Below are 12,899 nucleotides of genomic sequence, written 5' to 3'. Positions count from 1 at the left end.
CCACAAAACTCAAGTTCTTCACTTCTTCTCTGTTGCTGAAACCCACTTCGCTGCCGCTGCTGTTTGCTCTTCGCCGGAGTTAGCTCGTGCCGATCGGCGAGCTCTGACGTCGACGGCGTTCCATCCGTCCCTTCCGATCTCCATCTCTCTCGGCGCGGACAATAGGTCCGATTCACCTCTTCTCTGTTCTCTCTGTTTTTTTTTTTTTTTTCCTTTCAAGTGTTAATTTTAGCGTGGGTGGGTGTAATGTTTACTGTTAAGCACTTTTATATATATAACGTGTTTTGTCTGATTTTTTTTTTTTTACTGCTGCTGTGGTGGTGCCGTGACCTGTGTCTTTTTTTTTTCTTTTTTTTTTTTAGTTATAACTTATTATTTATAAATTTGTTTTTGTGCCCTGCTATAGTTTTATTTATTTATTGAAGTTAAATATTGTAGGTGAATTATTAAAATGAATCCTGAAAAAGAAAGTGAGAATGAGAAATCATCTTCTGAGAATGCTGCTCCTCTATGGAAATATGTTACTAGATTAGAAAAAGCAAGTGTTGGTGGTGGGAATGTTTCTTTTAGATGTAACTATTGTGAAAAAATTTTTAAGGGGTCTTATTCAAGGGTGAAGGCACACTTGTTAAAATTGCCTAAGTTTGGAATACAAGCATGTGCCAAGGTTGGAGATGAGTATCAAAATGAAATGCAGAAATTAGAAGATGCATTTGAGGAATCTTCGCGTAGATTGAAGAAGCCTAAGTTAGTGTCTTTACCAACTGATTCTCCTACTAGTCCTAATTTGGATAGTAGGGAGAGTAGTACAGCTACAAGTCATCCATTTTTCCAAAAAAAAAAAGGGGTTGGGATTGGGAATTCTCCTTTGGAGAGGGCTTTTAACAATCAATGTCGAGAGCAATTAGATTGTCTTATTGCTAGGACATTTTACTCTGCTGGCTTACCCTTTCACTTTGCTAAGAACCCGTATTGGATTGAGATGATCAAGTTTGCAGCTAATAATAATTTAGCGGGCTATGTTCCTCCGGGTTACAATAAATTAAGAACAACTTTGTTGCAAAAAGAGAAGGCACATATTGAGAAGTTGTTGAGGGCAATTAAAGACACTTGGAAAGAAAAGGGTTTAAGCATTGTAAGTGATGGGTGGACAGATGTACAAAAAAGGCCACTTATCAATTTTATGGCTACATCACAGAAAGGGCCAATTTTTATCAAATCCATTGATGGTACCAAAGAGTACAAAGACAAGCACTTCATTGCTGACTTGTTTTTAAAGGTTGTTGGTGAGGTTGGGCCTCAACATGTTGTCCAAATTATTACTGATAATGCGTCTGTTATGAAGGCTGCAGGATCTATTGTTGAAGCTGAATATCCTCATATATTTTGGTCACCTTGTGTTGTGCATACTCTCAATTTGGCTTTGAAGAATATTTGTGCACCTAAGTACTCTTTGCAGAATGAGAATGCATATAATGAATGTAACTGGATTGCACAAGTTTCAGATGAGGCAACTTTCATTCGTATTTTCATCACAAATCATTCTATGAGATTAGCAATTTTTAATTCATATTCTCCTTTGAAGTTACTTGCTGTTGCTGAAACACGATTTGCTTCAATAATTATCATGCTTAAAAGATTGTTTCAAGTAAAACAAAATCTTCGAAATATGGTTGTTAGTGAGGAATGGATGTCATATAGAGAAGATGATGTAGGAAAAGCTCAAACTGTGAGGGATTATATTTTGAATGATTTGTGGTGGGACAAGGTTGAATACATTCTAAGATTCACAGAACCTATTTATGAGATGCTTCGAGTGGCTGACACGGATGCACCTATTCTCCATAAGGTGTATGAAATGTGGGATTCCATGATAGAAAATGTGAAGAAAGAAATATACCAACATGAAGGCAAGGAAGACTATGAGGAGTCTCCATTCTATGATGTGGTACACAATATACTTATTGAACGGTGGACTAAAAATTGCACACCACTTCATTGCCTAGCCCACTCCTTGAATCCAAAGTAATTTTTCTATCTCTTTAATCTTTTCGTTTATATTCTTTAGGTATTTCCAAATAAATAAACTAAACTCATTAGTTGTACTTGTTTATTTGTTTTTAACTAGGTATTATACTATTAAATGGATTGAGGAAGTTAGAGGCCGTGTTGCACCACATAAGGATGCTGAAATTTCAGTGGAGAGAAACAAGTGTCTCAAAAGGATCTTTCCTGATCCTGATGATAGGCAAAAAGTTAATGTGGAGTTTGGTTTGTTTAACTCATTACAGGTTTATGATGAGGATAACATGGAGGATAAGTGGAACTACAATCCAATGCTTTGGTGGTCAACTTATGGGTCTACTTTACCAATACTTCAAACTTTAGCTCTAAAACTTCTTGAACAGCCTTGCTCATCATCATGTGCTGAGAGGAATTGGAGTACCTATGGCTTCATCCATTCTATGAGGAGGAATAGAATTACTCCTAAACGTGCTGAAGATTTAGTGTTTGTTCATTCTAATCTTCGACTTCTTTCAAGGAGGAGGCCCGAGTACAATAGTGGAGAATCTAAGAAGTGGGACATTGGTGGAGATAATTGGGATGAGCCATTTGGAGGACCTGGGTTGCTTGAGGTTGCTTATCTCACACTAGATGAGCCAGAGATGGAGACAAGTATTGTTGAGAACAATGATTATGTTGATGATGATGATGTTGTTGTTCTTTGATAATCTTGTAGTTTAAAACTTGTTATCTTTTTATGTTTTTAGTTTGATGTTGAACTTGTTATCCTTTTATGTTTTTAGTTTGATGTTGAACTTATTATCCTTTTATGTTTTTAGTTTGATGTTGAACTTGTTATCCTTTTATGGTTTGTACTTTAAACATTTTATGTGTATTATTGTACTACTTTGGGTGTTAGTTTACTTATTTGTAGTTCTACATAATTTGAATTCTAGATATAAATGTATTTTATGTCTAAAAATATTAAAAAATGTGTCTAAATATAAAATTTAATTAATTATTTAACCGCCGTGTCGCCGCCGTGTCGTGTCCTTATTTTTCAAAAATTGCCGTATCCCCGTGTCCGTGTCCGTGTCGTGTCCGTGTCCGTATCCGTGTCCGTGCAACTTAGCTCAAAACCTTCCAAATTTTATTGCCCCAAGATTTGGGAGGAATCAAAGAGAATTGATTTCAGTTTAATTAACTTTTTACTAAAAATCTCCAAATACCTCTATATATTTATTTAAAAATAGGGATATAATTATAGTAATGTTGTTATAAAATTATTTGTTTCATTCCTTCTAATATTACTCCAAAACAAGGTTACTTATATTTTATTCATTTTGCATGGAAAAGGATCTCCCCATTTGCTTTAGAAAGGAGAGTGTCCAATTCAGTAAAGATTTAGTATTTAATGAATTAAAAGGTGAACATGATCCCACCTCATTAAAATCAGTTTTCATTCCTTATTTTTTGGAATGCAATTTTAATTGATATAACACTATATAGAAGCTTACATTTCTGAAAATTAAATTTCAACCATGACATGGATCCTCTCCATTGCAGGCAAACCACATAAAATGTTGTAAGTATTGTTATGATTGTGTGGAATTAATATCAGGTATGAATTTATTATCATGAAACAATCTATGGCTCAAATAAAGGTAACTACATAAAAGTGAGAACAAGAAATATTATAAATTATTATAGATGCATCTTGGACTATATCATGTTGCAGAAGAAGAGAACTAATGTGGTTCCTTATATGACAACAATGATAAAAAGTAAAAATTTCCATTTGATTGTAAATCTTATATAATCTACATTCACGTTCGAGAAGTGTGAATATATTTAACAGGGGATATAGTAGAATCTGGATACAAATTGCATCAGTTAGTGTGATCCTTGCAGAATCCTTAATCTGGTTTTTTTCATCATTGCAAGCTGAATCTAGCAGCATGTGTTGCAAACCAGATAGAAACCTTTTAAGGTTGTTATTTAATTCATTCTTTGATGAATATTAACAATTCTTCATTAAGAAACATCAAAATTTCAGGCATGATAGAGAATAAATAAATTCACAAGTTATCATGACCAACCGAGTTGTTGAATTCAATTTTTTATTTCATGCTTTGCTCATTGTCGTGTTTAAATCTAATGGTTGATGTCATCAAGAGACAAAAACGTATTAGAAATATAGATATAGATCAATACCATTAGTGTGCATAACAACTTGAAAATATGTGGCAGATTATCTTTAAAGTTAAAGAATGAAATACTTGTCAATGATTGAGCATCTAAATTTGATAAGCTTATATGGATATATCAAGATCATGGAAACAAGCAAATCATTCTGGTTGAATATATCAACAATGGAACACTTGGGGGACATGTAGATCGTAAGTCAAGCAACTATAATTTATAAATTTGACGGTGTTTTTGGGTGAAGAATTTGCTAATTACATAAAAATTAGCAAATGAAGGGATTTAAAATCCTAGGAATCACAAATTTCATTGTTTGGATAAAATGATGGTATTATAAGTTTCTTCCAGTTAAAAAAAAGGAATGGCAATGGGTTGGGTTCGGACCGGGTTTTTTCATACTCGAACTCGACCCGTGGGCCCGGACCTGTTTTGTTTATTGAACGGATTTTTTCACGGGGCCCAGACCAACCCCGTCGGGCCCCGTTTAGGGCAACCAGATTTGGGCCCAATCTGCAGCCTAAATTGTGGCCCAACCAAAAAAAAAATCAAAGCCCAAATTCATTTTTGCCTAGATTCAAGCCCTATAACATGTAGATTCAAGCCCATATAATGTAGCCCAAATCCCAAATCAGTCCAAATCATAGGCTATTAATCATAAATCACCTGTTAATTATAAATCACATAGTTAAGATAACCATTTAATCATAAATCATAGCTAAAATCACTTGCTAAACATAAAAATAAAATAAATCCAAGAAATAAGTATCACAAGTTCAACAAATCCAACAAGTCCAAGAAATTAAAAAGTTACAAAATAAGTCCCACAAGTTTGGAATAATTACAAACTAACAAATTAATCCAACAAGTCTAAGAAATTAAAAAGGCTACTAAATCAATACAAAAAGTCTAATCCCTCACAGCTATGACACAACTCCCATCTTCTTCTTTAAGCTCCCAATCTTCAAGAATTGATTGGAGTGTACAATCTCTGGGCATAGTTGAAGAACCTACAACAACGAATTAAAAAATAGAATAAACTTCATCAAATTTAATGAGAGAATGTATGTGTATATGTTCCCTGCAATTCAGTTTTTTGGGAATGTAAAATTTAATGAGAATTTAGGGCATCAAAACTATTATAGACCTTTTGAGGACAAATAGCAATTCCTCATATTTTGGGGGAATAGTTATAATGCTTTTAATTCAACAATTAAGCAACAATGCAGTTCAAATCAAGTCAACACAAAGCAGAACAGTTATAAATATAAACGGAAATTACTAATTAGAGCGAGCTTCTCAGTTTACAAAAACTCAAGCTACAAAGATGGATAAATAATTAACTAACCATATAATTTTAAGCAATCTATAAACAATTAAGCCAAAATTACAAACAATAAAGTACCTAAAAAAATTGAATTGGAATATGAGATAGTAGAACAGTTTTAAATATAATCGGAAATTAGAGAAAAAAGATTTACAAATAAAAAGGACATAATCAATCCAAAGAACTTGATTTAATCAAAATCCAAACACATGCTGAGGCCAAAAAACATTATAATCAATCCAAAGAACATTATAATATAATTCAGAAGGAATAACAAAAGAGAAGAAAGGAAAATCTTGTTCTATAAGTAACCATTGAAAGCATTTTCTAATTTATAATGTTATAATTAAACCTATTAAAAGATTATAAACATACTTCATTTAATAATAACAGCTCCTAATCAATAATAAATAAGCATAACCAACAATCTGCAAAAATAGCAAACTACAACGTAACTTAGATATTAATCATATTATCAACAATAGCATCAGTAGCAGCAACCCTGACAAGCCCACAAAAAAATGCTCCAAGTTTTTTGAAAAACTTCTTAAACATGCTAGTTTTCTCCTGTGGCTGCATTTGCGGGAGCGGATACCCACCATAACCCGGCGCGGGTGGATACGGGTACCCACCAGGAGTAGGAGGAGCAGCAACAATAGACCCCGGTGCCGAAAAGTTCATCTTGAAGTATGGAAAGACAGAAAGATGAGTTTGGAAAAGAAGGTCAGGTGAGAATTAAGTCCTGAGAGACAGCAGAGAGGAGTTTTAGGGTCTGCAAAGCTAGAGAGAGAGAGAGAGAGAGTTGAGAAGAAATGTGTTTGCACTATTTTAAACAAATTAGGGAATCCAATTAGGGAATGTTTGAATAGACACACAGAGATGAATCTGATTCTGATATTTCCCTTTGTATTAAGAGAGCAACAAGGTGAAGGTGAGCATTTGGCGCTTGGAACATTTATAGAAAACTGATATAATCAATCCAACGTACTTGATTATATTGGTACAGTACTAATATAATCAAGTTCTTTGATTGATTATAAACATATTGAATGAGCAATGCTCTTATGAGTTTGAATCCTTGAAGTAAGGACGTGACCATTTCCTTCTAAGAATCAGTGAGGATGTCACATTGATTCCATTGAAAGAATATTGTTTTAAACCTCACACTTCAAATCTAATGTGAGGTTTAAAACCAATAACTGTGGAGGTTCAAAAAAAGAATATCATGTCACTCTGCTGAACATCATCATCATACAGTGATTAACTATGGAGATTCAATACAACAGGGAGCACATGACATGAGTAATATATAATTGACTTTAATATATGATACTAGATCTTACTCGGACTCCTACATAGATAAACGCTGACTAGCTTTAGCACACGTATCGTGGGCCCTGTGGGGGTCACTGCATTAAGTCCCTTAATCACTATATGAAGATGATGTTTAGCAGATTCTTAGAAGGAAAATGGTCACGTCCTTACTTCAAGGATTCAAACTCATAACAACATTGCTCATTCAAAATGTTTATAATCAATCAACGAACTTGATTATATTAGTACTGTACCAATATAATCAAGTACGTTGGATTGATTATATCAGTTTTCTATAAATGTTCCAAGCGCCAAATGCTCACCTTCACCTCGCTGCTCTCTTAATACAAAGGGAAATATCAGAATCAGATTCATCTCTGTGTGTCTATTCAAACATTCCCTAATTGGATTCCCTAATTTGTTTAAAATAGTACAAACACATTTCTTCTCTCTCTCTCTCTCTCTCTCGCTTTGCAAACCCTAAAACTCCTCTCTGGACTTAATTCTCACCTGACCTTCTTTTCCAAACTCATCTTTTCTGTCTTTCCATACTTCAAGATGAACTTTTCGGCACCAGGGTCTAGTGTTGTCGCCAGGGCCAGCCCTAGGCCTAGGCCACCGCCTAGGGCCCCCTACTAGAGGAAGGCCCCAAATTTTGGGGCAAAAATTGATATATTTAAAAAAAAAAAAATGGAGATATAGGAAAAAAAATTAGTTTTATAATTTTCTTCTACTTTTAAGAAGTTCCAAAAAATTGAGTAATGTTAGAGATAATACAATTTTAAATACATGAGTCTTACAAACTATTTTACAACCTTTTTACATACTATTATTGTGATTAACTTCTTACTGGTTCTCATCTGGCCCACCGATAACATTACTTTTTTATTTATCTACAAGCATTCACCACATCATTAGTTTGTAAAAGATTTTGTAAAATAATTTATATCTCTAGTATTTTCTCTTACAAATATATGTATCACTAATCGCAAAAAATAATTCAGATAGAAAAATGCTAGAAATATTATTAATTTTACTTGAAAACTTTACTAATTGATATAACAATTAATATGATATGTAGACATTAATAACTTATTAAATGCATTTTTGAATTATTTTTTGTGATTAATGATACATCTTTGTAAGCCTCATGTTATAAAATTTATAATATTTCTAACATCATTCATTCAAATACTTGTTTATTATCTTCTTAAAGTGTTACTAATCACATTCATTTCTACATCGTTTGAAATTTTTTTTAGTAAAATTTGTTATAGCTTTAGCATTTTTCCAAAAAAAAAAAAGCATTTTACAAAATAAAAGGAATAGATTTTTGTTATAAAAAATTATGATATTAAATACTAGATAAATATTATTTAAGTGATAACAAAAAGGCCTCATTTAAAGATATCGCCTTAGGCCTCCAAATTTGTTGGTCCGCGCTAGGTTGCCGCTCCTCCTACTCCTGGTGGGTACCCGTATCCACCCACGCCGGGTTATGGTGGGTATCCGCTCCCGCAGATGCAGCCACAGGAGAAAACTGGCATGTTTAAGAAGTTTTTCAAAAAACTTGGAGCGTTTTTTTGTGGGCTTGTCAGGGTTGCTGCTACTAATGCTATTGTTGATAATATGATTAATATCTAAGGTACGTTGTAGTTCGCTATTTTTGCAGATTGTTGGTTATGCTTATTTATTATTGATTAGGAGCTGTTATTGTTAAATGAAGTATGTTTATAATCTTTTAATAGGTTTAATTATAACATTATAAATTAGAAAACGCTTTCAATGGTTACTTATAGAACAAGATTTTCATTTCTTCTCTTTTGTTATTCCTTCTGAATTATATTATAATGTTCTTTGGATTGATTATAATGTTTTTTGGCCTCAGCATGTGTTTGGATTTTGATTAAATCAAGTTCTTTGGATTGATTATGTCCTTTTTATTTGTAAATCTTTTTTCTCTAATTTCCGATTATATTCAAAACTGTTCTGCTATCTCATATTCTGATTCAATTTTTTTAGGTACTTTATTGTTCGTAATTTTGGCTTAATTGTTTATAGATTGCTTAAAATTATATGGTTAGTTAATTATTTATCCATCTTTGTAGCTTGAGTTTTTGTAAACTGAGAAGCTTGCTCTAATTAGTAATTTCCGTTTATATTTATAACTGTTCTGCTTTGTGTTGACTTGATTTGAACTGCATTGTTGCTTAATTGTTGAATTAAAAGCATTATAACTATTCCCCTAAAATATGAGGAATTGCTATTTGTCCTCAAAAGGTCTATAATAGTTTTGAAGCCCTAAATTCTCATTAAATTTTACATTCCCAAAAAACTAAATTGCAGGGAACATACACATACATTCTCTCATTAAATTTGATGAAGTTTATTTCATTTTTTAATTCGTTGTTGCAGGTTCTTCAACTATGCCCAGAGATTGTACACTCCAATCAATTCTTGAAGATGGGGAGCTTAAAGAAGAGGATGGGAGTTGTGTCATAGCTGTGGGGGATTAGACTTTTTGTATTGATTTAGTAGCCTTTTTAATTTCTTAGACTTGTTGGATTAATTTGTTAGTTTGTAATTATTCCAAACTTGTGGGATTTATTTTGTAGCTTTTTAATTTCTTGGACTTGTTGGATTTGTTGAACTTGTGATACTTATTTCTTGGACTTGTTGGATTTATTTTATTTTTATGTTTAGCAAGTGATTTTAACTATGATTTATTGATTTATGATTAAATGGTTATCTTAGCTATGTGATTTATAGATTTATAATTTACAGGTGATTTATGATTAATAGCCTATGATTTGGACTGATTTGGAATTTGGGCTACATTATATGGGCTTGAATCTACACGTTATAGGGCTTGAATCTAGGCAAAAATGAATTTGGGCTTCAATTTTTTTTTTGGTTAGGCCACAATTTGGGCCGTGGATTGGGCCCAAATCTGGTTGGCCTAAACGGGGCCTGGCGGGGCTAATCTGGGCCCTGGGAAAAAATTCGTTTAATAAACGGACCAGGTCCGGGCCCACGGGTCGAGTTCGGGTATGAAAAAACCTGGCCCGAACCCGGCCCGTTGCCATTCCTTTTTCTAAAAGGGAAGAAACTTACAATACCATCATTTTATCCAAACAATGAAATTTGTGATTCCTAGGATTTTAAATCCCTTCATTTGCTAATTTTTATGTAATTAGAAAATTTTTCACCCAAAAACACTGTTAGATTTATAAATTATAGTTGCTTGACTTACGATCTACATGTCCCCCAAGTGTTCCATTGTTGATATATTCAACCAGAATGATTTGCTTGTTTCCATGATCTTGATATCCATATAAGCTTATCAAATTCAGATGCTCAATCATTGACAAGTATTTCATTCTTTAACTTTAAAGATAAGTTTCTGCCACATATTTTCAAGTTGTTATGCACACTAATGGTATTGATCTATATTTATATTTCTAATACGTTTTTGTCTCTTAACGACATCAAACCATTAGATTTAAACATGACAATGAGCAAAGCATGAAATAAAAAGTTGAATTTAGCAACTCGGTTGGTCATGATAACTTGTGAATTTATTTATTCTCTGTCATGCCTGAAATTTTGATGTTTCTTAATGAACAATTGTTAATATTCATCAAAGAATGAATTAAATAACAACCTTAAAAGGTTTCTATCTGGTTTGCAACACATGCTGCTGGATTCAGCTTGCAATGATGAAAAACCAGATTAAGGATTCTGCAAGTAGTGGCGACTCCAGGAATTTTTTCCAAGGTGTTCCTTAAGAATGATAAATTACACAATCCAATAAAAAAAAAATTCATATATTGATGCCAATAACAACCAAAAAACACGCAAATTCATATCTGACCGAAGATTTTCTAAGTTAAAGTTAACACAAATCTGCATAGAAGATGAAGATGAATCTTAAACAAAAAATTAATCTTAGGTATGTGACTTCTTTATCAAAAAATCTGCTTATAAGTTCATTTGAAATATTAATAAAATTATTAATTATTTTTCTTTAATTATTTCATTATTTTTCTTTACTAACCACTAGCAATCTAACACACACCTCACTGTTTAGTTGGCTTTGCACCATGTAAAAAATACAAATACACTACATCATCCACACCTGACTGAACCCACTGCTTAACATAGTTTTTTTTTATTTTTTTTTATTTTTGTCTTTTAATAATTTGTTGTTCTGGGTGTTGCTTTTAAGTGGACCAAGACCACTACCTCAATCCAATGCCACAGCCCCACCCCCATCCCCCACTCAAGAGAAAATAGCCAATCAACAGTCAACACAAATACACAATTACATATTTACATATATACATTTACACAAAAAGCCAATTTAGCCAAAAGAGAACCAGAGTAAAGCCTAAGTCTAAGTCAGAGCAAAGAAAAAGGGAGATTTCAAAAGACAAAAAAAATAGTCAGTAAGTCTAAGTTCAATACACTGCATTATCAAAAAAATAGTCACAACGCAGACTATGAGATAAAGAAAAAGAGAGAGAGAACGCCGCTCTCAGTTAGAGGCTCAGAGCAGAGATGAGATAAAGAAAAAGAGAGAGAACTGAAATACCTTGATGTTGCTTGAGGTTCTTATGCCGATCTCGCCGTCGCCAATCTCCGATCTGGGCAAGGGAATCTCCGATCTCGCCGTCGACTGCTCTGGGTGTGGCTGTTGCAGCGTTGCCGAGTCGCTTTTGCAGAGAAACTGAGGCCCTGTTTGGTTTACTCTTAACTCAAAACTCAATTCTCAAATCTCATTTCTCATCACTCAAACTCATTTTTCATATCTCATATCTCCATCTCTACTTTTCCCTTAATTCTATCTTGTTTTTGTTTGGTTTCAAATCTGGGTGAGTTTAACCCAAAATTTTGACAAAGTGGTGGAGCCCATGTACTGTGCAGATCAGAACGGTAACATGTCTCACTCCTCCATCTCTTTCATTTTTTTTCCTCTCCTCTTTCACGAAGCCTGAAACATTGAAACCTTTCTCCTCCCATTTTCGGCCTCTACCACCTCCAACAACCCACAAACCCACCAATTGCAATTCTCAAATATCCAACCCACTGCCATTGCATCCACCACAGTACAAATCACCAAAAATCAAACCCATCGACCATAGCAGATCCACCAACACCTTCAACATCACAGCAAATTCTTTTACATATATATAATGAAAATAAAAATAAAAAGAAACACCAGAAAAAATTACCTCACAAAATCCACAACTCCAAGCCCAAAAAGCACATCTTAACCCGATTAAAACACAAATCACAACTGAAATCGAAGCCCTCTGCCATCTCTGCCATCATCGCGTGAAGAAAAAGAAAGAATGAAGAATAATAATAAGAAGATGAGAAAAGAAACCAGAGTGACGAAGGAAAAAAAAAAAAAGAGAAGAAGATGGAAGAACCCAGCCGTAAAGGAAAAAAAAAAAAAAAAAGATAAGAAAAAGAGAAGCAGCTGAAAGTACCCAGCTTGAAGAAGAAAAGAAAGAAAGAAAACAGAAAAGAGGAGAGGAAGAGAAGAAATATTTACGGTGGAGAAAAAAAGTGAGGAAGAAAAAGCTGTTTGAGCACATGGGTGGGTCCCATAATCATCAGATATTTACAAGAATACCCTGTATCTCAGTTTTCAGAATTTGGAAACTCCCAACCTGTTTTCAATTCTCATAACTATGGGTCCATTTGGATTGAGCTTATTGTTGCTAAAACTGAAAACTGAAAATACTGTAGCAAAATAATTTTTAAATGTGTAAATAGAATTGTGAGACCCATTTTTAATATTTTTTAATATGTGAACAGTGTATGTACAGTACATGAACAGTACATACACTGTTCATAGCAGTACATTTTGTCTTCCAAAGTCAACAAATGCGGGCAAAAAAAAAAAAAAACAAAGCAAAACGCAACACTGGAAACGTGGACGCAGGATTCATCTGAAACCAAACGCCCTCTATAACTCTTTTTTTTTTTTTAAGTTTTGAGATATGAAAACTCAACTCAAAAACTAAACCAAATAATATATTTT

General features: G+C 33.5%; 1 protein-coding gene and 1 long non-coding RNA gene across 2 annotated transcripts; one reads left to right on the top strand and one right to left on the bottom strand.

Moving 5' to 3' along the window:
• Positions 1-451: 451 nt before the first annotated feature.
• On the top strand, positions 452-2,729 carry LOC115994608. The gene is made up of 2 exons (XM_031118806.1): positions 452-2,025; positions 2,129-2,729. The coding sequence occupies exons 1-2, from the start codon at positions 452-454 to the stop codon at positions 2,727-2,729; spliced, it is 2,175 nt and encodes a 724-aa protein (XP_030974666.1).
• A 2,216-nt stretch (positions 2,730-4,945) lies between these two features.
• On the bottom strand, positions 4,946-12,258 carry LOC115949610. The gene is made up of 3 exons (XR_004083027.1): positions 12,082-12,258; positions 11,442-12,006; positions 4,946-5,216 (listed from the first exon to the last, which is right to left on the bottom strand). It is a non-coding gene; the product is annotated as an uncharacterized LOC115949610 (long non-coding RNA).
• Positions 12,259-12,899: the final 641 nt, after the last annotated feature.

The sequence above is a fragment of the Quercus lobata genome, chromosome 6 (assembly GCF_001633185.2).
Source record: "Quercus lobata isolate SW786 chromosome 6, ValleyOak3.0 Primary Assembly, whole genome shotgun sequence".
NCBI lineage: Eukaryota > Viridiplantae > Streptophyta > Magnoliopsida > Fagales > Fagaceae > Quercus > Quercus lobata.
The sequence above is the reverse complement of the archived record's forward strand: the minus strand, read 5'-3'. Positions and strand labels throughout refer to the sequence as shown.

What these genes read in the sequence shown, in the direction of transcription:
- LOC115994608 (XM_031118806.1), top strand. Translation starts at nt 452, where the DNA reads ATGAATCCTGAAAAAGAAAGTGAGAATGAGAAATCATCTTCTGAGAAT. An exon ending in GCCCACTCCTTGAATCCAAA is followed by an intron (nt 2,026 to 2,128) that starts GTAATTTTTCTA and finishes GTTTTTAACTAG; the next exon opens with GTATTATACTATTAAATGGA.